The sequence below is a fragment of the Neolamprologus multifasciatus genome, chromosome 23 (assembly GCF_963576455.1).
Source record: "Neolamprologus multifasciatus chromosome 23, fNeoMul1.2, whole genome shotgun sequence".
NCBI classification, from domain to species: domain Eukaryota; kingdom Metazoa; phylum Chordata; class Actinopteri; order Cichliformes; family Cichlidae; genus Neolamprologus; species Neolamprologus multifasciatus.
Window position 1 is genome coordinate 10,815,973 of NC_140460.1, and position 26,667 is coordinate 10,842,639.

Consider the following 26,667-nt stretch of genomic DNA (forward strand, 5'->3'; position numbering starts at 1 on the left):
GTGTGGTATGTCGAACACAGAAGAAAGAGCTGGGATTAGTTCCACTTTGCAAATTGCTTCGCTTCACTGCCTCAGACACTCCTCCTCCTCCTCTCTCCCCTGCCAACTATTCCTTGAAGAAGATATTCTCCATCAGGAGGTGGATTGATAAACGATAAGAAGAAGGTAAAGAATTAAAACAGCAGAGTTCCTTCATTTTCACCACATGTGGAAGAATTTTAAAGGAGGTGAGGATGGAGAAAATACAGGAATACTTCATACTCCATCACTGGAGGTGCAGAGAGGGGGTGTGGAGGAAAGACCTTGATAAGAAAGGCCCAAAGTGATCTTCAGACCATCCATCCATTTTCTTCTGCTTATCCGGGGCCGGGGTCGCGGGGACAGCAGCCCAAGCAGAGGAGCCCAGACCTCCCTCTCCCCAGCCACCTCCTCCAGCTTGTCCGGGGATCACCAAGGCGTTCCCAGGCCAGCCGAGAGATATAATCTCCACCGTGTCCTGGGTCTGCCCTGGGACCTCCTCCCGGTGGGACCTGCCCGAAAAACCTCGCCCAGGAGGCATCCTTGTCAGATGCCCGAACCACCTCAACTGGCTCCTTTCGATGTGGAGGAGCAGCAGCTCTACTCTGAGCAGCTTCACTCTCAGACTTCACTGGGATCAGTACGCTGCGCTAAAGAAATTGCACACACATAATTATACCAAAAAATTAAAAAATTTCGGTTTTTTTTCGTAATAACATCTTCAGACCACTAAACTCAAACTAATCCTCCGGATCCTCCTGGAGAAGATTCAGATCGCTGTCCATCAGAGAGTCTCTCCATCAGCCTGTACATCTACATCCACACATGGACAATCTCCTGTCCTCCAAATAAAATCTCTCAGAGTTTGCTTCAACTCGTTCCTGCACAGCTTTCACAATAAAAGACGTGACAGTGTTTGGTGTTGAGGTCTTTTAATTGGTAACAGATGAAATAATATGAAGCTCGAAAAAGTGAAACATTTAACTTTCAGCAGCGAAATTGCAGGATTTCCTGCTTCGTCACAGCTCTGAAGGCTGCTGCAGCTTTTAAGATGGAATGTTTTCTTACATGTAATGTGACAACTTTATCGGATCTCCTGCACAAACTTCACTGAGACCTGAACTACAAGCAAATCACACTATATGTGAGGATTTCATTTCCTCATGTTGGACAAAGCATCACATGACGCATCGTTAAGGTGCGCCTGTGCTGCTCAGTAAATCAGATTATTTTATAACCCCTCTGCTTCCTGTTGTACTACACAGAAAGTTTGTCAGCTTAAAAATAATTTTTTAGCCAGAGATCTGTGAGCATTTCAGCTGCTCGCCAGATTAGATGGTAAAGTGATGAATGAGGGTTATCTGCAGATTATTATTATGGAAAACACTTCTCAAGACTCAATAGCCGCACAGCCGCACAGACACACACGCACACACACACACAAGGAGGAAGTGTGTTTCTGTGGTAGATTATTTCAGCCAATCAGAAGATGAGAAAGGAGCAGGAGACGGGTTAGTGGTGGGTGGGATGTAAGAACAGGTGTGAGGTGGGAAGGATGCTCTCATAACACACACACACACACACACACACACACACACAGTGCCCTTCCTACAGCCTATAGGTGTCTGTCTACAGGTGCCTCCTCCTGACAAAACCCACAGAGACTGACGGGGGTGGGGGTGGGGTGAAGGAAGTGAGTGTGTGTGGTGGGTGAGGGAGGTTTCTGGGGATGACCTCACCTCGAGGCCCGGTAATGACGGGCCGGTGATGGTGTGTGAAAGCCGTTCGGGGGGAAGAGGAGGAAGAAGAAGAGGAGGAGGTGGAGGAAGCGCCGCTCGGTGAAGGCGCAGTGCCGCAGAAACCGGACTTCTCTGACCTCTTTAGAGCGCTGGCGGGTGACGGCATCCCTGCCAAGAACCATGATGATCATGATGAGGAGGAGCGGGTCATGGCAGATTTGATTCTTTAAACACTTTTTATGCACCTCCAATGGGGAGAGGAGTTGGGAGGAGGGAGGTGGTGGTTGGGAGTGGGGCTTAGAGATCAGGGGCGGGGCTTGGAGATTGAGTCACAGGCTGCAGGTGTCAGAGAGGTTTAGTGTGTCTGAGCCTTTTTTAGTTTTTAGATACCAGCAAAAGATGACAACATGAGTAAAAATGATAAAACAAATAAAATGAAACACTAAAACATAAAAAAAAGAACATAAAAACAAAAGCCTGAAATTTTATAAAAATAATAATATTGACATGAAAAGTGCAACAAAATATATAAATAAAAACACAGAAAACCAAATAAAAATGTGAAATTACATTATTTTATTCAGTTTTTTTAATAACACAAGTTTATCTTTTATAATTTAAGGAAAGGTTCCTCTGAGTGATAATCTAAAGCCCATAATTTATTTTTATTTCTTTGTGTGTCAGATGGGCCAGCCGGCAGCATTTTTATTCAAACGTCAGTCAGTCAGTTTTCTGAGAGACAAGAAACTCAGACATGCTGTTTCTCTTTCCTGTCAGCTCAGCAGTGTGAAACGCTATCAGCTGGGATAAAAACAAACATAACCTGGCTGCCGTTAATATCGAGACACACTTACATGTGATGATTTTTATTTGAAATATTTAATAAGCTTCAGCAGACGGGAACATCTTGACTGGTCACATTTTAATTTTTACCATAGCTACCAGATAGACGCAGGTCAGGCTGAATTAGTTCATCACAGGAACAACAGTGATCATCTTCAATACAGTTTTTTAAAATATTTTATTTTTGGCCTTTATTACACAGTGCAGTGAAGGTGACAGGAGGTGGGGGGAGACATGTGGCAAAGGGCTGCATGTCAGATTTGAACCAGGGCTGGCTGCTTTCTACATGCAGTACTTTTATTGTAATGGAGTACTTTTACTTGGAGGTACTTTTACTGCATGGCATTCATCTGCATGGCTGATTATCAGCACAAACACACGATTGTTCCACAGCTTGGAGACGAGCTGTGAACAGAGGGAACAACACAGATTGTGGTCTACCTGGAGGGGGTGGGGCTTGTAGTGATGGGCAGAGGTGCAGTAGGAGGAGGAAGAGGGGGTTGTTTGTTTGTGAGTGTGATGAAGGACTGAAGAGGTTTTGTCAGGTGGAACTGAGGCTGTTCAATGTCTTCTTCCTCAACCTGTTTCCACATCCATCCATCCATCCATCCATCCAATCTATCAGTCATCCATGATTGATCCATCCATCGTCCATCAATCATTATCCATCCACCCATCAATCATTCATCATCATCCATCCATGATGCATCCACCATTAATCATCCATCATTCATCCATCCTTCCATCCATCTGTGATACATTATTTATCCATCCATCCATCATCAACCCATCCATCATTCGTCATCCATCCATGATTCATCCATCTATGATGCATCCATCAATCATTATCCATTCCCTATCCATCCATCCTTCATCATCCATCCATCCATGATCCATCGATCCGTCACTGATTATGATTCATTCATTCATCATCCATTTATCGATTATTTAATGTGTCCCAGTTAATAATTTAACCAAACATGTTGTTTCAAATAAAAATCTGTAAAACATTACAAAATGAAAATGGAACAACACAATAAAATAAACATAAAAACCCACAACCATTTAATCAAATGTGGAGACCTTTAACGGGTCTCCACAGCAGATTGTCTGCCTCCATCATTCCCAGCATCCTCCTCTCTCACATGTCCTCCATCACTACATCCATGAACATCTGAGGTCTTCCTCTTCTCTTTCTGCTTGGCAACTCCATCTTCATCCACCTTTGTCCATTACAACACAATCCAGAAACTGTTTGGTCTCTAGATAATATTGCCCTTCATAATAATTAGGTGTGGCCTCTTTGATTGACAAGTGGATGGTGACACAGGTGGCTGTAGCCGGTAGCTGTCTGCTCGGCTTCACCCGAACTTGACCTCTGGACTGTCATAATGACATCAACTGACCAATAACTTGGCTGCTGTGAGGTTCCTGTACTAGCAGAGCGTCCAAAAAGGCGGAGCTCCAGGACTGCTGAGTGAAATTCAAGGATTTTGATGTTACTGATTAGCAGTAAGTTAGAGCTCCACCCTCTCATCCAGCAGCCATTGGGATGCCTCACACTTCAAACCAGTTTGAGTTACCTTCCATCTTTAATATACAATCTGTGGTTAGTTTTGGTCATTTATCAGATTCAAACGTCTCCTGATACACACACTGACAGCACCTTTACTTGTTACCATGTCACATATTCAAATTCAACACACACACACACACACACACTCTCACACAGACACAAACTGTCCTGCTGTCCATCCAGCTGGTTTTCTCGTCCACAAACTAAGCAAAATCGACCAATAAACAAAGTGCCACAGTGACATCATCAGCATGCTGCCAGGTGAGTGGAGTTAGGGTTGGGTTGAGTGCGGTGGGGAGGTGAAGGAGGTTGAGGGGGGCACGAGACGAAAACTCAGACAAAAAGGAGGAGAAGGAGGAGGAGGCGGTTTCACAGACATGTAGACAGGAAGTGAGGAGGCGTGTTGACGTCTTTACCTTGTCGGGAGATGAAAGAGCTAGCTAGAGAGCCACGCAGCTTATATCCAGCTTTCCAACGCAAGACGGAGGAAAGGAAGAAAAGAAACGGAAAGGAAAAGTAGCATGAATACACCGGCCGAGAGAGGAAGAGGAGACAGGAAGAGGAAGGAACTCATAAATATAATCAGTGTATGCGTGTGTGTTTAAGAACATGGTTACCAAAATAAAACTACAAAATCTCTGAGTCTGCAAAAATGAAAGTAAAAAATTAAATAAACCAAAAATGCACTGGAACAATGTGAATGCAATGAACTGAATATAATAAATAATAACTGAGAATTAAAGCATTTTTCTATTTTTTCTAACGCAAATAAAAAATAAAATAAAAATAAAATATTTAAAAAAGTTTCCTTTGAGACAGCTAACCTGTGATTTATAATTCAGTATGAACCAGAGTGGACGTGCTTCTGTTGTAGCTGTAAACCTGCTTTAAAAATAGATTTGATTGTACTGAAATCATAGAAATACTCAACAGAAACCTAAACATCTCTGTAAAATGAATTTTTATTAGGAAAGCAGTTTATTCTGCACATATCTTTCTGGACATTTTTGTTCCTTCAAAAGACTGAGAGCAGAGAGAGCGACAGGAAACAGCACAGAGAGAAGAACGACATGCAGCAGATGGTTGCTCGGCTGGGAATCGAACCGGGTACTCGCGGGGGTCTGCTCGAATTTCCAAAATATTATTAAAAAATGTTTTTTAAAGAAATAAAAAAAATGAAACATAGAGAACAGAAAGAAAATTTAAATAGCTTCATAATAGCAATTATAAAAATATAATATTCTTATTCTAATATTATTAATAAACATTAGACTTGATTGATATTCACATCTTTTAAATGCAAGATTATAATTTTCTATCTAAATATTTTCATAAGTTCAATAACAATTACAGTATAGTTTTAACGAACATTAAAAATAAATAAATGATCATGTAAAATTGAATTCAGAATAAAAACTAAAACATGTAACTGAATAAATTTCCAACCCATTTAACAAAAAACACCTGGCAAATTTTTTTTAAATCATTCTAACCCATAAAAGCCACGCAAAGAATATCTATAAATATATTTGAAAAACGCAACATTCACTGAAATAAAATGTCATAAAAATACAAAATGAACGTAAAGACTTTTTGTATTAAAATATATTTTATTTGACTGATATTTGTATATTTATCAAATGCCAGATTATTCTTTATATTATATCAAAACATTTGAAATTTAAATGTATAATTTGACTTCTCTATCTAAAAGAATCACCAAAGAAATATTTAAAAATATGACGTAAAAATACAAAAATTAAAGGTAACTAAGGGTAACTATACAAACTGCCTGACTGTTGAAAAAGTAATTAAAAGTGAAGAATGAATCGAATAATTTAGAATAATTTAAGACAAATTATAAAACATGGATTTTTTCTGAGCTGACAGTTTAATGACATATTAATGCGAATTAAATTTCCCCCCCTTTCTCGGCATCGTGAGGCTCACTGAACAGATTTGTGTGTCTGAACTGTTCAGATTCACACTGAGCTACACGGAGGCATGCTGGAGGTTGCTTCCTGTTTATATGACAGAGTTCCTGTTTGGATCTGATTCTGCAAGTGTGCAGGATGAAACCTGTGACGTCCTCTTTATGAGACAGGCAGCCGAGAGATCACACTCTCTGACAAAACATTAAAAAAAAATCACTCTTACACACACACACACACACACACACACACACACACACCCACACCCTGCTGGAAGCACCACCTGCACACTGCACCATGGTAGCATCGCTCCGCTGGGCTGCGTTGGAGCGGCAGGTTAGCTCTGGGATGTGTGATGACGAGAGTCTGCATGGTGGAGGTGGGGGGAGTGTTAGGGCCGGGGTCAGGTGGGGTATTAAGATGGCGGGGCTGTTATTAGAGGAGGCGGCTGGGGTTTCGTTGGGGGTGTGGTTACGTACCTGGCTCCACGTCGTGCCAACTGCTGGCCTGGCTGCCGCTGCCTGGAGACCGACCCTGGCTTGGGTAGTAGGACTCCTCCCCCGGGCTGTCCACGTCCTCCTCCATGCACTTTATCCTCTTGGCAGAGCTGCAGAGAGACAGAGGAGCATTGGTGACTCCTCCCATTATTAACCCCGCTGTTCTCCAGCTCAGAGCTCAAACAGAGAACAGGTGGAGTCCTAAACACCCACACAGACCCCTCTGATTCCTGCTATCAACTGTTTGAAGTCCCACCCAAACCCAAGACCAGCACATCAGGCTCCCTCCCACACATCCAACTGTTCAATCTCACCTACCTGCCCCTCCCTTATTTCTTTTTTTTCCTTCCACATATTGGTCACACTCACATGTTTCAGATCATCAAATAAAGAGAACCTGAGTAAATGCAGAGTGCAGGTTTTAAATGATGATTTTATTCATTAAGGGAACAAAGCTGTTAGTTTGATGCAGATGTAACGGGACTCAAACCTTCCACAAAGTTCAGCTTCTGTCTTGTCAGTCCACAGAAGATTTCCCAGAGGTCTCGGGGATCATCCAGATGTTTGTTTGCAGTTTGCTTTTGTGATCTTCTTGGCCAGCAGTGGTGTTCTACTTGAACTTTTCCATGGAGGCCATTTTTGCTTTCACTGGAGTCCAGTGCTCATTTGTTGACATCACTGATTGGCTGACTCCATGTGAACTTTGACAATGTGGCGTTTTATGGTAAAAAGAAAGGAGCAGTGAGGAAGGTTGACATGAGATCAAACCGTACGCGTCCCGTGGACTAAATGACTCTCAGGCATCGACTTACAGCAGCATCTGATGGATGTACACTTGATCTGGCTTTAAAGCCTCACACTGGATAAACCAGAGCAACCCTGACAGGAAGAAAAGGAAGGACAAAGTCTGAATTCATACCTTTCTGTAAGACATAAATTTACATGTCCTCCTTTACCCTCCAAACCCAGCTGTAGTCTTTGTGTACTTGTGCAGTTATTTATGCATTTCACACATTTTCTGTTTGCTTTACTTTAAAGTTTAAGCCTGAAACATGAGAGCAACGACTCACGGGCAGCAGGTTTACACCTCACTGGCCAGATCTGTTTGTTTAACAGGAAGTTAAAACATTAACAGTGTGTGTGTGTGTGTGTGTGTGACCTGCCTGTACACTGAGATGTGTTTGTATGAATGGAGGGTCTTTGACATTAGTAAAGACTTAAATATTTCCATATGGATCTGCTTCACTGCCTCACAGCGATCTGTGTGTGTGTGTGTGTGGTAATGTGTGTGTGTGGGAGGTCTCTGGAGATGTGTTTGGAGTCAGAGAGGAGAGAGGGAGAGAGGGTGTAGAAGACAGAGGACACACACACACACACACACACACTCAGCTAACTCTGTGTGTGTGTGTGCGCGCGCGCGTGCGTGTGCGCTGCAGGGCAGGTATTTCAGCAGACAGACGACTTTTGCGACCGCATCGATTTAAGAGAAGAGGTCAGGGCAAACCCTGCAAGCATATGTGTGTGAGAGAGTGTGTGTGTGTGTGTGTGTGAGAGAGAGAGAGAGACGGAGTGTGTTTGTATAATCATTTGAGTTTAAACCATCACTGTGAGGATATCAGTGAGTTATGAGTACCTTCTAAGGCAGGGGTGTCAAATTCAATTGCACAGGGGGCCAAAACTCAAGGCACATTTTAGGTCGCGGGCCAAACAAGATAAACATTTACTGAACACACTAAAACAATGTTTTTTTAAACATAAATATGAATAAAAACAGACAGGAATATTATTGCAGATTGAATAAATGACGATGATTTAAACCTTTAGCTCGGATTAAATTTACGGTTTGCGTTGATCATTACATGCTCCATTTTTAAGACTTTACCACACAGCCTTTCCTGGTGTGTGATGCAGTGATATGCTGTTAACTCACCGGTACATTTCTTCTCCTGCATCTTTACTCGCATCCTGCTGACTAGTCCGCTTTTTTCACCGCACAACACCGGCGCTCCCTCTGTTGTAAGTCCAACAAGTTTGTCCCAGGGCAGTTTCATGTCGGTTACACTTTATCATACGTTTTAAAAAATGTCTTTTCCTGTCGTTGTCCCGATTTAATGTTCAATATTTCCTCTCCACGGATGAAGATGGTCAGCTGTGCAATGTCCATCATGTCTATATTTTCATCCACAGCAAGAGAGTATGCGATAAAATTTTTGCTTTTTTCACACAACTGTGTTCTTAAATCAGTGGCCATCTCACAAACCCCATCAGCAATCGTATTTCTCCTCAGGCTCACATTTGCCAAAATCTGCATTTTGTCTGGACACAAGATGTCGCACACCTTCATCATACAGCTCTTCAGAGTGGTACCGGGCTGATTTGGCTATCTCCTCTGCTACAATAAAACTTGCTTTCACAACAGCTTCACTTTGTGATTTTGCTCTGGTGAAAAAAGTCTGCTGAAATGTCAGATTCTTCTTTAGCTCTTCTACCTTCTGTAGTTTCTGCTCTGCATTTAGGTTTTTCAGCTTATCCTGACGTTTTGTCTCGTAGTGCCGTCTTAAATTAAATTCCTTAATTACAGCCACATTAGCTCCACTAATAAGAGACACGGGTTTACCAGCAATGTCTGTAAACATATATTCAGTTACCCACTGGCGCTGAAAGGCTCTGCTTTCAGAGTACACTTTTCTCTCCACCATTGTGAGCGGCTAGCTTCGCAATAACAGAAGTTTGACTTGATTGACGCGGGAATTTTCCCAAACAGCCTAGCGTTCAGCAAGGAGGCTGCAGCACTGCATTATGGGATCTGTTGTTTGTATATTATTAGCACCTTATATCGCCGGGCCATGCATAACAATAATAATAAATCTATATAGAATGATCTCGCTGGCCGGATATAAATGTACGCCGGGCCGGATGTGGCCCGCGGGCCTTGACTTTGACACATGTGTTCTAAGGGCTGTTTGAGGGGGTCAGGTCAGAACCACATTAGGAACAAACAGTTAGTGTTCATGCACAGACCAAAGCTGCCGTAGCCTCTACACTCTACACACCCTGTAGGTGAGTTAGTGAAATACTGACAGCCGTCCTATCGTGTCTGTGATACAGCATCCATCCAGTGCACTGCACGAGGGTGTGACCGTCGTCATCCTTGCATCTGTCCATTGCAGTCATTTCATTTCACAAATCCAACCAACTCTTTGTTGTGTATGTGTCCTCTGAGCACTGTACGGCTGGAACATAAACCATCTGGATTTGAATGTTTGGAAGTAAAAAACGAAATGAAGCCATCTCGAGTTTTGGTTTGGGAACATCGGCCAATGATGAAGCGACTTCTCCAGCATCGCTGAAAGGTCAGTCCACAGACCACTAGGTGGCGCTCACACTCAGCACTGAGGCCTCACCGTTCTGTCCGCTGACAGCTCAACAAAGGTTATTTAAACAGGGCGCAGGTGCTGCGAGTCACTGCACAGACTGCGTCCCATTTATTTTATTACAGGTGCTCCATGAAATCTTATAGAATCAGTTTTCTACTTCTTCTATTTTACAAAAGCACTTATTGGATCATTGTTTAGAGTTTTCTATGACGCGCATGTTTCCCTCTTTGAGAAACACTTTGACCTTAGTCAATCGATTGATTGACTGCAGTCATTAAAACTGATAAAAAGTCACATGAACAACAGGAGGAGGTGCTGAGTGTGCTGGTGTGTACCTGGAGGAGGAGGTACTGGGCAGTGGTCTCCTCATGGCTCCTGGGCTCATGCTGTAGTAGGAGGAGCTGTCGAGGTCGGCCAGCGAGAAGTTTGGCCCGGTGCCGGCTGCGATGGGCGCTGATGGATGGACAGACAGACAGAGAGTGTCAGTACGGATATGGTGACATTTTTATATAACCAGTGAACACACACACACACACACCTGGAGGCTGAACAAGGTGCGTTAAACATGTTGATAAAAATCCGGAGGACAAGCTGTGAAAGCTCCTCACTGACACTTTCAGGTTTCCTTAAAGGAGATAAGAAACTTCCTGCAGTAACGGAGACTTCATGGGAGTATGGACACTCCAATGAAAGCCTGCTGCGGCAGCAGTTACTGTCTCATAAAGCTGCTGCACACGAGAAAAGAAGACTAAAGCTTCTAATCATCCAAAGTGCACATTTAAAAAGTAAAGCTTGACTCTTATTAAATGTGTTTCCTCCTGCCTGAAGAGATGCTGCAACACAACGCGTCACTGGACATCTGACCGCCCGTCACGCCACAAGCATAACATAAGTTTTATCACGTTCTTCCAGTGACAGGGTTAGGCTATATCCTGGACCTGGACCTATCCTGGAGAGATGGTGCTGATGGAGGTGAAGGACAAGAGAGGGACACAGCTGCCTTCTTTGGCTTTAAATTCAGCCTCCAATCAGGAACAGAAGATAATTATGTTGAATCAGAAGCGAGAGAACAGGTTAACAAGAATATTTTAAGGAGAAATTCTGAGTGACTGTGAGTTTGCATCAGTCACTGGGATTTTCTGGCCGAGCAGAACCAGCAGATTAGCTTCGACGTGATCCTCCTGCAGCTTCCAAGGAACATTTTCTGAGCTCACCCTGAAGCGCATGATGCAGGGATTGTGTGCGGACAGGTGTTGTTGTTTAGCTCCTTGTTAAACACTCCATAGACCTGTGTAAGTGCACAGGTGTATGCATTTAAAATTGCCCCACCTGTGTGTGCAGTAGTGGGACTCTGTTCAGCTCAGAGCTGTTAACGTCAGACGATTCTCTGACGGTCAGAGGATCGTCAGGACCAATCTGGCGGGTGGATGAATTGGCTTAGGAGGTGATAAAATTACTGCCCTCCTTAAAAAAAGACAAAAATGAGTCGCTTTTATAAACGAGACTCTAAAAAAAAGGGAAAAACTTTATTTAAAGTCTGCCGCTGCTCCCAACAAACAGCCTGATGAGCAGCCGAGCACCGCTTGTCTCTGTTTACATATTCAATATTAGCTCACAACAGGAGTTTATGTCATCATTGTATATGAGAACAGTTAGCACGCAACATTAGCATCTACCGACAACAACAAGCTGTGGCCCTCTTCCTCTCTGATCTGTTCATGTTCTGCTGCCCCCCCCATCCTATTCTCGGGGGACAGAAGCTCTTCCACAAAGCCCTGCGAGGCTCTCCGTGTTAAAGGAGGGAGGGAGGGAGGGAGCGATCCGGCTCTTTGTTGTCAAATGCTTCAATTTGAAAATCCTGCTGAACAAAGGCAGCAATCAGCTTCAAAACCGGACATCCATCTACCCCCTCGCCTCCAGCCCCCCCACACCCTCATCCCTACTCTTCATCGTTTTATTGACAGATAGCATGATGGTGTGATGGGATGAAAGGAGAAGGAGGAGGGAGGGGGAGGACTGACAGGACCTGGTGGGGAGTTTTCTGCTGAGCTCAGCACCGTGATCTCGCTCCACCTATCTATCACTCTCTCTCTCTCTGCCCTGCAGAGATAGGGCTGGCCTGAGACACGCACACATGCACACCCACACATATACACAGACAGACAGACACAGAGAGTTGGTCATTCGTGTGTGGACGTTTTAAACTCCTTTCCCACGGGAAGTTTCCTGTGACTGCCGCGGCTCGTAACGAACAGTCGACCTGTTCTGTGTTTTTTCGTCTAAGGACAAGTAAACTTACCCTGTAATTTAATAATTGTAGTCCACTTTTTTTTTTTGAAAAACTGTGTGGAGAGTGACTTAACTGTGAAGGAACTACTCATCCCATAATGCACTGCAAATCCCAAACTCCCCTATAGACTCGATTCTTTTCGTTATTGCAGTCTTGATGAAAACCTTGAGAACATGTTATATCGTACACCACTTTGTTCACTTGCTTTCTGAAGCTTCGCGCTGACTAAGCTAACTCATGTTTAGACATTTTAAACATCTCCATGGTAACATGGAGATCGCCAACAATCAATGATGTTAAAACAGCCATCATAAGCAAGTCCTAGACTCCTTCACTAGTTGCATAAACTGTTAAAAATAATGGATAAGTCCTTGTGATAGTAGTAAACCTAACTGGTCTCTCAGATGGCGGCCCCTCACTGAGCCCGGCTCCGACAGAGGTTTTTTTCCTGTTAAAAGGGAGTTTTTCCTTCCAGCTGTCTCCCAACGCTTTCTTATAGGGGGTTGTCTGTTGTTGGGGTTTCTCTGTATCATTGTAGGATATTTACCCTACAATATGAAGTGCCGTGAGGCAACTGTTGTTGGTGCAATATAAATAAAGCTGAACTGAACTGAAACTGTCCAAAGTGGTAAAAATAAAGATAATCAGTAGACACAAAGTATGGTGTACCATCTAATATTAAGAATAAAAATAGAACTTTAATAATCCCTTGGGTAGGTTCCTCTGGGAAATTCAGTGAAAAGCTGATTTTTTCTAGAATAAAAAGAGATAAGGATATAAAAGCAGCCAATCATGGATAATCTGCTGCATGTGCTCACTGAGGCTGTGGGTGAACCTCTGAGATGTTAATGGTTAATCATAAATGAGATGACAGCTGAAACATGGTGTTGATGGGCTCCGTCTGAGAGGCACTGCTGCACTGACGTGTGCAGCCTGTGGAGGGCGCTGGCAGCACTCTGCAGCTGCTCCTGGTTGATTTGTATCCTTGCTGATTAGATTTCTGGCAGTAATGAAGCTGCTCTGTGTTTACTTCTTGCATTTGAATGCCGGGGGCCGGTGCTCTGCTGTCTGGACATCTGCCAGCCGGAGCTTCGGCTCAACTTCGCTGTATTAATGATGCTTTCAGGTCACTCGCCATACAGTGGTTACTACTGTAACCCCCCTTTAAAGCACATCTTCGTGTTTCTGCGAGAACTCGCAAAGGCACCTCTTTGATCGCTTACAGCTGTTCCCTTTGTTTTATTGTTCCAATGCACACTTTCATTATTATGATTATTATTGTGATTATTATTAAAATTGTCAAACATCTTTGTGTCATTTGTGCCACGGTGCCCATCTGCTGCTGGCACACCACCAGGTGTGTGTGGCAGAGGGCAGGGGAGGGAGGAGGAGGAGTCTGAAGCATGCAGGCCTCCAGGTTTATTCATCTTTCATCCTGTGTGTGTGTGTGTGCGTGTGTGTGTGTGTGTGTGTGTGTGTGCGTGCGCGCGATAGCGAGACAGACGAAGGTACGAGAAGGTGCCAAGTGGGTCATCTGCCTTCTTATCTATTTGAGTGTTTGTGTGTTTGCACTGTGTGTGTGTGAAGCCATCATATCAACTGTAATCCCCAACATCCTTACGTCTAATATCAGCTCTCCTGACACACTGGCAGGAAGTTTGTGTGTGTGTGTGTTTTCATGAAATCAGTTTCAGTGCCAAGGTGCACTGCTGGCACTCCACTCATGCATCTGTGTGTGTGAGTGCGTGTGAGAGCTGGTTACAAGTGTCTAAAAACATCAAAGAGACTCAGAGTGAGCTGCAGCTCCTTTTACAGCCTGTGCTACACCCACGTGCCAGTTTACTAGGCACAATTAATAACTGGAACACCCATTGTTTTATCGATTCAATTAAAAAGATCCCCTGACTATGAAAATGTAGAGATCGTATCATTTTAACACAAATATCAGCGTTTTAAATCTAATATGTAAAGAAACCAGGTTTGAGAAGTCTCTTCACCTGCAGTAATTTAACAGATTGCCATACACAATCATGCTTGAATTACCTTTCAAATCTTAAACTTACAGTGTGTAACATTTTTCACCACTAGATGTCAGTAGATTACAGATTGCAGTCAATCGAGTTCTGTTTTCTTACACTGCCCAATTCAAGTGCATAATTTAGCTATGTTAGCTGCTGTAGGACAAACATGCTAACATGTCAGCTAACAGAGATCAAAAACATTTTGAGTTTACCCCATAACAGCCGCACCTAGACGGATCTCCCCCAGAATTTTCTGTGGAACGCTGTTAGTCCACTGTTTACCTCAGTTGTCAATGCAGGGTGAGAAGTGTCCTCATTTATTTAGCTACTCTTAGCCTTAAGTTAGCTGTAGTTAGCCTTAGTTAGGTACTGTTAGCTTGTGTTAGCCTTAAGCCCCTTTTCTATTAGTACCTACTCGGATCGACTTGGCACGGTTCACAACAGTTATCAGGGTTTTCCATTAGGTCATAGTACGTGGTACCAAGTACTTTTTTAGTACCTGCTCACCCAGGGTTCTTAGTCAGTACTAAAATGTAACATCGTCAGACTGTATGCCACCGATTAGCTGGACAGTAGCGTCACTCGATGAGTCATGAGAGCGTCATGTTGACAAAAATAAAACCACCCTTTTTTGAAACTTGCCAACAAAGGAAACAGTTACAAAAAACGACGCCGTGTTCCCCGAGTCTCACAAAAAGCCACAGACGAAGAGCAGATATATTCTTGCCTTGACGTCCACCTTTTTTGTAGCAATCATGTCGTATATTAATTACATTGCGGGATGCTTGGATGCGTTGCTATGACCACAACCATGCACGTTAGGTAGTACCAGATTGTAATGGAAAACCAGTCGACCCGAGTGGTGATCCGTGGTGAGTAGGTATTAATGGAAAAGGGGCTTTAGTTAACTGTTAATAGCCTCGGTAAGCTGCCGTTGGCCTCTGTTAGCTACTGTTATGGTCATAATGAAATGGTCTTTGAAGTGGATCTAACATTGTTGGACTCTTAGTGATTAAACTCTCATACAATATAAGAATGTAATCAAACTGTTTGTCAGAGGGAAAGTGTGATTTTTAGGAAACTTGAGGCTAACATTAGCTGGCATGTGTATATGAGTACAGTAATATTTTTTTTTCCTATTAAATAACCCTTAAAAAACTATTAACTAGACCAAGCAATTTTATGCTGATCCCTCATGTCAGCAACCAGCAGCTCTTATTTTCGTAGGAGCACTGCTTTGGTTAAATTCTGACCAGTAGGAATTCTGGTGACAGACGGACGCCTCGCTGTTGTCAGTTCAACAAGCACAACAAACACAAGTTACTGTCCACAAACTTATGGACCTCATAAACGCAGCTGTAATGTCTCGCTCAGGTGAGGTTTGTACAGAGCGGCAGAAACAGACTGTGAGGGAGAGGACGGAGGGAGGAAGAAAGAGAGGAGGAATATGAGCAAAGAAAAAAAAGAGGAGGATCAGAAGAAGAATGACAGGAAGAGAGAGCGAGAGTTTAATGACACATCGCAGCGAGAGAGAGGAAGGAGAAGTCAGGAATACACTGAAGTGACCAATTACATGTGACCGCGGCCGCTACACTAACCTGCCTGCTCGCTCGCCCGGCCGGCCTCTCTCTCTTTGTGTGCTGCTTTAATAGGATATTGATCGACAGAGAGAGATTCGATTGGCCTGCCAGTGAATTGTGTAATGGCTGCACAACGCCAAGGTCACCCGCTGTGTGTGTGCGTGCGCGCTCTGTTCAATACCCCACCAGCCCCCCCTCCACCACAACCACATCTCATCTTCTGGTGAGCTATAGGCTTCAGTCACCCCTGCAGACCCCCGCGTGTGTGTGTGTTTGTGTGTGTGTGTTCACTCCATTTAAAGAAGAACCACACCAGAAATGATTCTTCATATAATCACAAAGAGTGCTGTGGGGTGATGGTTATGTAAGTGAAGCTTCAAGTAAGGTTCTGTCTATTGCCATGTTCGGAGTTCTTTCCTTGTTTTTAATCTTTGGACTGTTTCTTGGACTTTGCCCTTTTCCTGTGCCTCAGTCTCACTGTTTTTCACACTGCCTGTCACATTACGCGTTTAGATTTTCTTCAGGCTCCTGGTTTCCTCGTCTCTGGTCTTCCTGAGACTTCCCCCTCAGCACGCAGGAACCAGAAGAAGTTTGTGATCTTTTCTTTAGCATCAAACGGAGACTCCCAGTGCTACTTCTGCACCATGTCCTACCACCGGGAACACTTTCATTGAAATACATACTAAAGTTATCCTCCTGCTAACACACACACTGAAGCGATCAGGTGACCTTTGGCGGCAAATCGTAATTTCTTCCACCTCATCCGAACATGCTGGAGTCTGAATTTGATCCTGCATGATGCAGATGTTCGCCTGTTGTCACTCCCCCACAGCTGCTTATTTGAATGAAGAAATGCATGAATTCTTTTTATGCTCTTAAAGGGGAACGCTTAGGAGAACGAGGGCCGCAGCGAGAATCTGCCGACGTCAGCTGAGTTTTACACTGAAGTAAAGGTGTCCTTCCAGGTTTGCTTCAGCATCATACATATTATTCTGTTCTTTGGCCACAGTACGGTGGCCCTGAGAGCTGAAATCATCAAAAATATATAACTACAGGAAATTATGACAACAGCTTCATCAAGAGGAACATAAAAAGCTGTAGAGTTCGGACTCATGAGGTGAACGTTAACATAAATCAACAGAAACTTCTACATGAATTCGCTTCGACTGAGGGGGAACCTGAGGATGGAGCGTTTCCTTCAGGTTCCACTGTACTCTGAGACATTTACAGGTTTCATCAGGCTGGATAAATTTTTCTACAGAAATCACTCACACAAATGTTTAACTTTTGGCTGTATGAATAAAATGTACTGAGATGTACTGAGAATAACGTGTGTATTGTATTAATATAAAAGGAGATGAAAAACATTTTTCAGCTTTGTCTACATTTAATATTTCTAATGTGAGCAAAGTGAGGAGTAAGAAAAGTGTCTGTGGCAGCAGAGCCGAGCTGCTTTAATGCTGCTGCAACACACACACACACACACACACACACACACACACACACACACACACACACACTCTATAAGTACAGTATATATTCATATACTTACACACAGAGACATATTCAGACAGACACAAATGTATTCACAAACACACACACCCTTTCGCTCTGTGTGTGTGTGTGTGTGTGCAGACACGCGCTTTGTGTTGGTCAGCAGATTTGCAGCGATGCGGCTCTGGAAGAATCACTTATGGATTAGAGTGCAGGAGAGTCCACAGTGTGTGTGTGTGTGCGCAATAGGCATTTCAGGTTATCAGTTAAAAGCTAATGTACTTGAATAGTGTTAGTGTGTGTGTGTGTGTGTGTGTGTGTGTGTGTGAATACATGTTCATTCAGCCTGAGAGCGACTTCATTTATAACACAGCCGAATAGAAAAACTTTGTCAGTAGGAACAAAAAAAAAGGTAAAAGTAATAAAGTTATTTCTATAAAAAGCAAATAATGGAGTGAAACAAGAACATCTGGAGGTAGAATTCAAAATTAGAGGATAAAAATGAGAAATCTCATTGTTCTTCATATTTTTCCAAGTTTCAGCTTCATGTTGAGTCAAATTGCAACGCTTTCCTTAGGGCGATGGTAAAAGTAACTGGAGTGAAATAGTAGCCAGGGCTGACGGTCTAACCTCAGCTTATATTGAGGAGCATTATAATGATCTCAACGCTGATAGGACGCTGCTTCCATCTGCCCAGAGAAAAAAATCATCTCAGGTAAACCAGGGCCATCACAGGTGACCCATCGCACCCCGCCCACCACCTGCTTAACCCACTAGTCGATCAGGTCCCACACCTCCACACTCACTAACAGCTTCTTCCCCTGGGCCATTCAGACTGGTAACAAACACTACTCCCCCACACCCCACCCCAGCCTGCCCGCCCACCCAACAATCTACGCCATGGTCTGAGTTAGGACTGGGCGATATGGCCCAAAATTCATATCTCAATATTCTTTAGCTGGATGGCGATATATACGATATATATCTCGATATTTTTTCAAAGCCATAAAGTTAGAACAAAAAGAGAGTTATTTTTCAAAGTCTCACACAGGCACTTTTATTAACATACAGCGTAGATGTACATGAAACAATTACTCAGAAATAAATTATTAGCATTTATTAAATAATAATGCTCCATAAATAAAATAAAACAATGTTGTTTTTGTGCATAACAAAAAGCTCACAATTGTGTAGTCAAAATGTAAACTCAAAAGACGCTGAGCATAACAAAGACAGATTTCGAGGCTGCTCTGTTCCCAAGTTCTACTGCGTGACTGACAGCCTTGAGTTTGAAAATCCGCTTCATAACCATGCCTCTTAACAGGTGCCATTTGTGGTCCTTATACACACATTGTGGTCCTTATAGTATTACGTTGAAGCAGAGTACGTGTTACTCCGCGAGGCTCCTGACTACAGTAGCCATAATGCTCCAACAATCCATCAAGTTGTGCGGCTTCGTAGCTTACCAAAGTTGTACTAAAACACTTTTTAAGAGGTTTCTGAGCGCCGTGTACCACATAAAATCAGTTCGCGGTTAGTAAGCACCAGGGTTTTAATAGTTTTGCAATTTTCATTAGTTTTTATTTTTATTTAGTTTTGACTTCAGATTTTCAATTTTATATCAGTTTTAATTAGTTTTTACCAATTGTTTGCTAGTTTAGTTTAGTTTTTATTTTTTTGAAAATCCTTAGTTTCAGTTTAGTTTTGATTAGTTTCAGTTATAGTTTTAGTTGTGTTTGCAATAATTAAGTGTAACAAAATCCCAGTTTCATCATATCAGTCATTCTCTTCTGCTTATCCTTGGGTATGTTGCTATTCCAGCTACCATACCCTGCACCCTGGACAGGTCGCCTGTCTGTCGCAGGGCTAACATGCAGAGACCGACAACTCACATTCCCACCTTGGGTTCTTTAAATAAATAAATAAATAAAGGCAGATGAACAACCATTGATACCAGGCAACTATAAAATGTATATCTTGGCCCCAATGAGACTATTAACTCTTGCAGCACCGGGTGTTCGTAATTTTGGTTCAAGTGAATTGATAAACTTTTTGAAGGTAATTGACTCACACAGTTGTGTAGATATCCCAGTCCTCTTGTCTCGGGATGCATCACGCTGCCTTGCCTGGGGTTAGCTTCTGTTTTCTGGGGATGAGGGTTGAGTGTGCTCCCTTACCTTCTCAAGGTAAGCTAGGTTAGCCTTCTTGTGTGAGCTTTTCAAGTGCACTTTAAGGTTTGTGGGATTTTTTCCCTTTAGAAATGTCCCTCATAATTTGTCTGTTTCCACTACAAGACACTTGCTTTAACCAAAACACAGTCATATTCAAAGTAATCCCAAATTGGACTCTGGCGCTTTCTTCCGACTTTTCCTGACATGATTCTGCGCGTGGATGGAGCAGCAACACAGACGACTCGACTAACGTACTTGCCACCTGCTGGCATAATGAGACACAGCAAGAAAAAAATCTGGAAACTAAACTTCATTTTCACCCTTGACTATTGTATGACACGCACACATCAATGAAAACTAAACACATTTTTGCTATAAATTCAGTTAATTTTAGTTAGTTTTGTGTACACTCATTCCAGTTTTAGTTAGTTTTCCTTTTTGTGTTTTTATTTTTATTTCCGTTAACAAAAATGTTTTTTCACTTCTAGTTTTCGTTATTTCGTTAGTTTTCGTTAATGATAATAACCTTGGTAAGCACAACCAGAATTCATACATAAGGCGCACTGTCGATTTTTGAGAAAATGAAAGGATTTTAGTGTAAGGTTATAGTCCCAAAAATACGGTATACGCGTTTTGTAAGGTGGTTTGTTTCGGGGCAGGAGGCTAGGAGACTTCGCGGTCTGGGATACAGCACGCAGTTTCACACACTCTTCATTTTGCACTTTATGGCGCTGCTGTAAATGGTGAAAATACTAGTAGTGCTAGCTGCATGGCGTCAACGCATTAACAAGCTAACCGCTAACGCTAACCGCAATGCTAACGCGTCGACGCCGTGTAGCCCCATGCACTAACGGTAACTCGTTAATTTGCTGCATTAATGCAGTTACAGCGTTAAGGTCATTTTAACGAGAGTAACGCTGACAGCACTAAAATAGTAATCTCCAAATGTTTTCTTTTTACTGACCAGCTCCTCTTTGATAGCTGCCGTGTCCATCTTGTCGTTGCCTGCAGGTGAAGCGATGGAGGAGGAGGAGGAGTTGTGTTCAGTGAAGGAAAGAGGCAAGGCAGAGTAACGTTGTGTAGAGACAAAAGTGGATGAAAGAGAACTTGCGGTTCCACAAGTATAATTATAACGTAACATAGACTATATCGATATAAACGATATTATCACATCTCATATAAAAATATATCGATATATTTAAAAACTCGATATATCGCCCAGTCCTAGGCTGAGTAACCCTCATCACTCAGGACACTCACACATGGACTCTAAGAAGTCCTTTTTTTTCTTTGCACTGCTTCCGAGCACTTTGTCCTCTATTGTGTGCCTTTCTCTTATTTTTTTATTTATTTCTTTTATACGCTTTATATTTTATTCCGGCAAAGTCGGTGTGAAGCACCCACAACTTCGTTGTACATGTACAATGACAGTAAAGGCCTTTTCTCTTCTCTTCTATCATCTACTGTTCTGAAGGAACTAGTTCTCCTGCCAAATGTGCTGACAGGTGTCATGTGAAATTTAAAATCCAGTTTCCATCCAAAGCAACACTGAAGACCACAATGTACAGCACCACTGAACAGTAAAGGACAGTGTCGTCAGCATAGAGGTGTAGTTTACAGCATGATTTGCAAAGGTCTGCCCACAGGCTTCCTCACTTTTGCTCTCAGCGTCTATTTTCTGAACAATTCCAATAAGCCTGAGCTCAAAGTGCTCAGAGCAAACATCTTCTGAACACCACTGCACTCACGGCGCTATCAGCTCCAAATAGTTCTATGGCTTCTCAATCAAATCAAAAAATGGGTGGCGCTTAAAAAAACACCACTTGGCACTTTCAGGGCAGAAACACAGACCCTGAAGAAGACACGGCAAGCCAAAGACATCAGCAGCAATGCAACACCAAAAACCACTGTTCTAGTGCATCTACCATCATTCTATAAATTGCGTGTTTCTGTGTGGAGGAACATGTTACTCTTCTACAACTGTATATCCGTGAAGCATCACAACCACAGCCCTCCTGTTTATTGTGTTAAAGCACTAATGAAGTCCAGTGTGTGAACAGGAGTCTGTGCAGGCTGCAGTCATTTTAATCGTTACCTGACATTACAGCTCATTTCAGGGACACGCTACAGACAGCAACATGTGTTTGTGTACTTGAAAAACTAAGTCTAGCTTCGGGTTTTCCTGCTGAGCAAACCATTTACCAACATCATGATGTTCCTGCTGTATGTAGGATGTTCAGGCTCCATTCAGGCTCCAACACGTACTCGTACATGTGCTTATGTGCTCTGTACCCTCAATAACCTTCCAGATACTGGCCAATCAGAGTACATGGGTTTCAGTTGGATTTGGACATAGCTGAGGAGACTTATTCAGAACTTTGAATCATGCAAAGCTACCCTTGGAGAACAAAAAGTTTAACAGACTTCACTGATGCTTTTAATTTGAAAGAATGCCTTATATTTCAGTGTCATTAAGTGAGTGTGATATAGCAGCTGCATGTGAGTATCTGATCAAGCAGGGATAACTGTGTGTGTGTGATCGATGGCTCTTTGATCGGGGGTCTGTGTGTGTGCTGACAGGCACTTTACATCGCCTATTGTTAGCGGTGGGCGATCGACAGACTCATATAGATCCCACTGCGCTCTCTGTCACTCTCTCTCTCTCTCTCTCTCCTGCATGTCGGCACTTTTTAAAGGTCATGTCCCCCCGCCTCTCTCTCTCACTTGTCCTTTCTGTCCATCGCACACCCATCTTACCCCTCCCCTCTCTCTCCTCCACCCTGCGGTCTCTCGATCGCCCGCCTGTCGCTCATATTTCCTCATAATTAGAGTTGAGTTGGAGTGGCTGCTGATTGGCAGCAGATCCTGGACCTGAAGAGTTTTAATATCAACTGGGGCTGCAACGATTCATCGAGTAATTCGGATAACTCGATTATATGAAATCCTAGTTTAATGCACAGCTCTGCAGCACTCACTCACAGACCTGCAGTAGAAACACATTTAGGAGCAGCGTGTGGATAAAAAGTCTGACCACATTCAGCCCACGCAGTCTTGATGATGCTGGGACAGTTTAACACGGAGGCGGAGTCTGTTTGCACAAGAGGCGGAGCCACAACAATACAGTAAAAAAACTTGTTTGTATAGCCCAAAGCAGTAGATTTTCCTGTGATCACCATTAAAACCTTTACTGGGAAACAGCAAGCGGGAGTCCTTCATCAAAGCAGCTGATCGACAAACTACCACAGGAAGAAAAGGAGGTTTGTAGCTGCTCTGCCCAACGCTGTTTGTTCTACACAGAGAAAGATCTGTAGATGAATTGTTATTATTAATATTAATTAACGACGCACCATCAAAGCATGTGTTCTCAGCAGCACAGACGCTTTGCATCAAAGCACAGGACAAATGTCACAATGCCGATATGCTCACAGACACCGCGTTCTCCTTTAAAGGCTTACAGACACAAACTTGGTCATTCACTGCACACATATGCACACAATACATACATAGAAACCAAATGTAATCTGGCTCATCCAGGAGATGAAACAGTGTCACAAACCTTCCAAGAACACAGAGTAAAGCTACACGTTTTAGGTTTCGGTTGCATACAGATTATATTGACCTTTGATAAGAGACTTGAGGTTTATTTATGTTTGCATTTAAGTGTGTTATGTTTTCTATTTTAATATGGTGTGTAAAGCGTCATTTTGCAAGACCTGTGTTTTTCTCTTTTGAATATTTATCACAGAAGCATTTCGTATCTGAGAATTCGATTAATCGATGGTGCTTCAGAGCCTTCAGCTGAGTGGCCACTTGTGCACTCTCCTGCAGTGTCGACTCTCACCATCTTTAAAACACATGCTGTTAGAGTCTGTGTTGTTCACATTTTAATCTATGATGTTATTATGCATACAGTGATTTTGGTAATCAGTTACTTATAAGGTGTTACTAAGTAACAGTATTACTATTGTTATTACTATTATTGTTATAGAATACGGTAAACACCTGGCTCTCTGATGCACAGGTGCTCAGCCTCATGCTGCAAGCTGAGCTCACGATTCACACTCTCCTAAATATGTTCTTATGTTCATCAGCAGGAAGACTACTCAAACACACACACACACACACACACACACACACACACACACACACACACACAGTGTGTTCATTAAGACAGGCAGCCTGTGGTTTGGTCTGGAGGAATTACATTAGATCCACTATCGATGACAGATCTGCGATCCAATCAGTGCTCGGCCTCACTCGGCCTCACTGCAGGAGGAGAGAGAGAGAGAGAGGGAGACAGAACTTACTCTGAGACACTCGGACGAGCTCGGCCACCGTGAAAACTCCAGGTGTCACAAAGCTGTCCTGGAAGCCCAGGTGACCTGTGAGCAGAGGGAGGGAGGGGGTTATTACTATATTACTACTGTATCACCAACACATATCGGCACAGCCAAACACTGACAAGCCCCCAAAATCTACACCTGTAGCAGGATTACAGGTAGTACTCGTACCAGTAGTACCAGGGAAGGATCAGTATGAGTGAGGAAGTACAGGCTTCTGTTTCCCAACAGGAATAATCAGGACCAGCTGTGTGTGTCTGCACGCACGTAGCTGAACACCAGGGTCAAGGTCTAACACACACACACAAAGTAGAGAGGATATCCTTCTCTCTCTCTCTCACACACACACACACACACACACACACACACACACACACACACACAGCTATCACATCCATCAACACACACTTAAAAATCTTCCATACGCACTTCCCTGATCCAGACAAACAACCTCTCCTCAGGAATGTGTGTGTGTGTGTGTGTGTGTGTGTGTGTGTGTGTGTGTGTGTGTGCATATTTGACCACAGCCTCATTTCATTTAACCACACAGGGTCACACACAGGTTGGCCTCAGTGTGTGTGTGTGTGTGTGTGTGTGTGTCTGTGTGTCTCACCGTTCTCCGGCTGCTCCTTGATGTCTGATTCGCTGGCCTGATTCGGGCTTTCTGATTGGCCGGATTCTGTGGAGAGAAACACAAAGATGAGGACGAGCCGAACAACACCAACTTAATAACACAATCACACACACACACACACACACACTCAGTTGTCTGTTCTGATCCAGCGGTTACTTCACTGATAGCTGGGAGTTTAAAAAAAGAAAAAAAAAGAAGAAGTTATCTTTAATGTTATCATGAAATGTGTTTCATCCTTCATAAACGCTGTAAATACATTTTCGAAATAAAAAATATTCATCAATCAGGAAGTGCAACGCTTTCAGAATAAATTCTTAAAGCGCCAGAAAGTCCCACACAGAGCCGACATCACCTTCAGGCTGCTGTTGGCTAAATTTTGTCTTTACGTCGTGGCCGCTGCCCTTAGTGTTTGGTAAAATAAAGCATTACCATTTGCAGATCAGGTTTGTCTCTGCGGATAAAGTAATCACTTTTTTAGTTACTCTTTCAAATAAGTAATCAGTTAAGCTGTTGCTGCAGTTTCTCTTGTTCTACAAATCCCAGATCATCCGAGAACAGAAACGAGCACCAGCAAAGGCCATTCACCAAAATGTGGACTCAGCAGGTCATCTGCTAATCACAAGTTTGGTGGTTTGATTCCCAGCTGCTCCAGTGTGCATTCAAAAGCACTCTGTTAATGGGTCAGCATGTGTGTCATTGCTGTTAAACACTGACTGTGTGTGTGTGTGTGTGTATAGAGGGGATGCTTGTATTGATCTCCACACCACAAAACCTTCACCTGGTATCTCTCTCACACACACACACACACACACACAGCAGACTGACTGGCAGACTCCAGCTGCTGCAGCTGATTCAGTCACACTTTCTGCACACGCTCAGTGACACAGGAAGAACTTGGAGCCTATGCTGAAGTTCAGAGTGAGCAGACGGATGGAAGGAGGGAGGAGTGAAATGTCTGAGGCGGAGCTCGTGTCAAATATCATAAATAAGCCAAGCAGCTGCGACCACCGACGCATGAACGGATAAATCCTCTTCATACTTAGTCTTTAAAAAGCATTTTGAATAATGTTTGATAGCTAAACCTGAAGTTAAAACGGCAGAAATACCCGGTGTGTGACAAAATCTCACATGGTACACCCCGAGTGTTTTCAACAACTGCATGTTTACATGATTACAATGTACAACTACACAAAAAGTCATCGATTATCCCGTCATCAGCTGAAGGCATCTGTACCTAATAGAGTCCCGCTCAGTCCCAATCCATGCAGCTGCTGGAAGGTGGGAATTCTTGGAACTACTACAGCAAGGTGGTTAAAAAAAGAGGAAACGGGTCATTTTCTTATGTCAAAGGATTCTCTGCAGTGCTCTGAAAAACAACATCCAGCCTCACTGCTTCCACAGGAACAGCGGGATCAGCAGCAGCCAGGTGCTGCTAATCAGTCACGTGATTAACCGATCATCAGCAGTGTCAGTGCCTCTGTGAAAGCAGAGGTTTTGGCAGTTTGCAGGTCTCAAGCAGTCAGGAGTGTCTTACATCTCACAACAACAACAACAACAACAATAATAATAATAATAATAGTAAAGGTACTTTTATAATTACCCACTGCAAATATGAACTCAAACCTTCACCAACAGGGGGCAGTGTTTAACCAGCAGGTGTGCTACAATGCTTTGCTCTTCAAACTTTTAGTCTTTTTTTCCCCCGATCGTTTTATTAATCGCTTAAATAAAGGCTACACTGACTCACTGAACCTCCTTGTGGCACATAGAGGTATTACATGGAAGTACAGCCCAGTCCTATTTTGACCTGAGAATATCTCTTCAACACAACACGTATGGTTTGAGCGTTAATGTGTTATCAGCTGTTGCTTCACATTCTTAAAAATGCTTCATTAAAACTGCATCAGATCAAACTGAGCTGCGGGCGTCTGTAACACATTTCTTTGTTTTTATTAAACTAAACTTGAGTTTTCTCTCTTCTATGTGAGATCTGACATTTTTTTGTTGTGGACGTGTGGGCAGCAGTAGGTCAGCTCCGATTATCATGGCAAACGTTCTTCCTGTGTGCAGCTCGTGCGACCGGCCTCTCTGCGTCTGCCTCCTCTTCCAGCATGCTCTCTGCTCCGGTGCAGCTCCACTCTTTCAAATGATTTAGC

At 43.1% G+C, this 26,667-nt stretch overlaps 1 protein-coding gene across 9 annotated transcripts in view; it reads right to left on the minus strand.

Moving 5' to 3' along the window:
- Nucleotides 1-26,667, minus strand: part of nfia (nuclear factor I/A) — a 143,934-nt gene that overhangs the window by 14,444 nt on the left and 102,823 nt on the right. For 5 of the 9 annotated variants that reach the window (XM_085150111.1, XM_085150109.1, XM_085150108.1 and 2 more), the window contains exons 3-8: nt 24,491-24,556; nt 23,845-23,919; nt 10,317-10,434; nt 6,587-6,714; nt 4,593-4,643; nt 1,758-1,925 (exon numbers count right to left, since the gene is read on the minus strand). In XM_085150111.1, coding sequence (XP_085006237.1) covers nt 1,758-1,925; nt 4,593-4,643; nt 6,587-6,714; nt 10,317-10,434; nt 23,845-23,919; nt 24,491-24,556 — 606 coding nt within the window. The remainder of the gene's footprint in view (nt 1-1,757; nt 1,926-4,592; nt 4,644-6,586; nt 6,715-10,316; nt 10,435-23,844; nt 23,920-24,490; nt 24,557-26,667) is intronic. The other 4 variants (XM_085150113.1, XM_085150116.1, XM_085150110.1 and 1 more) reach the window with 3 other exon arrangements.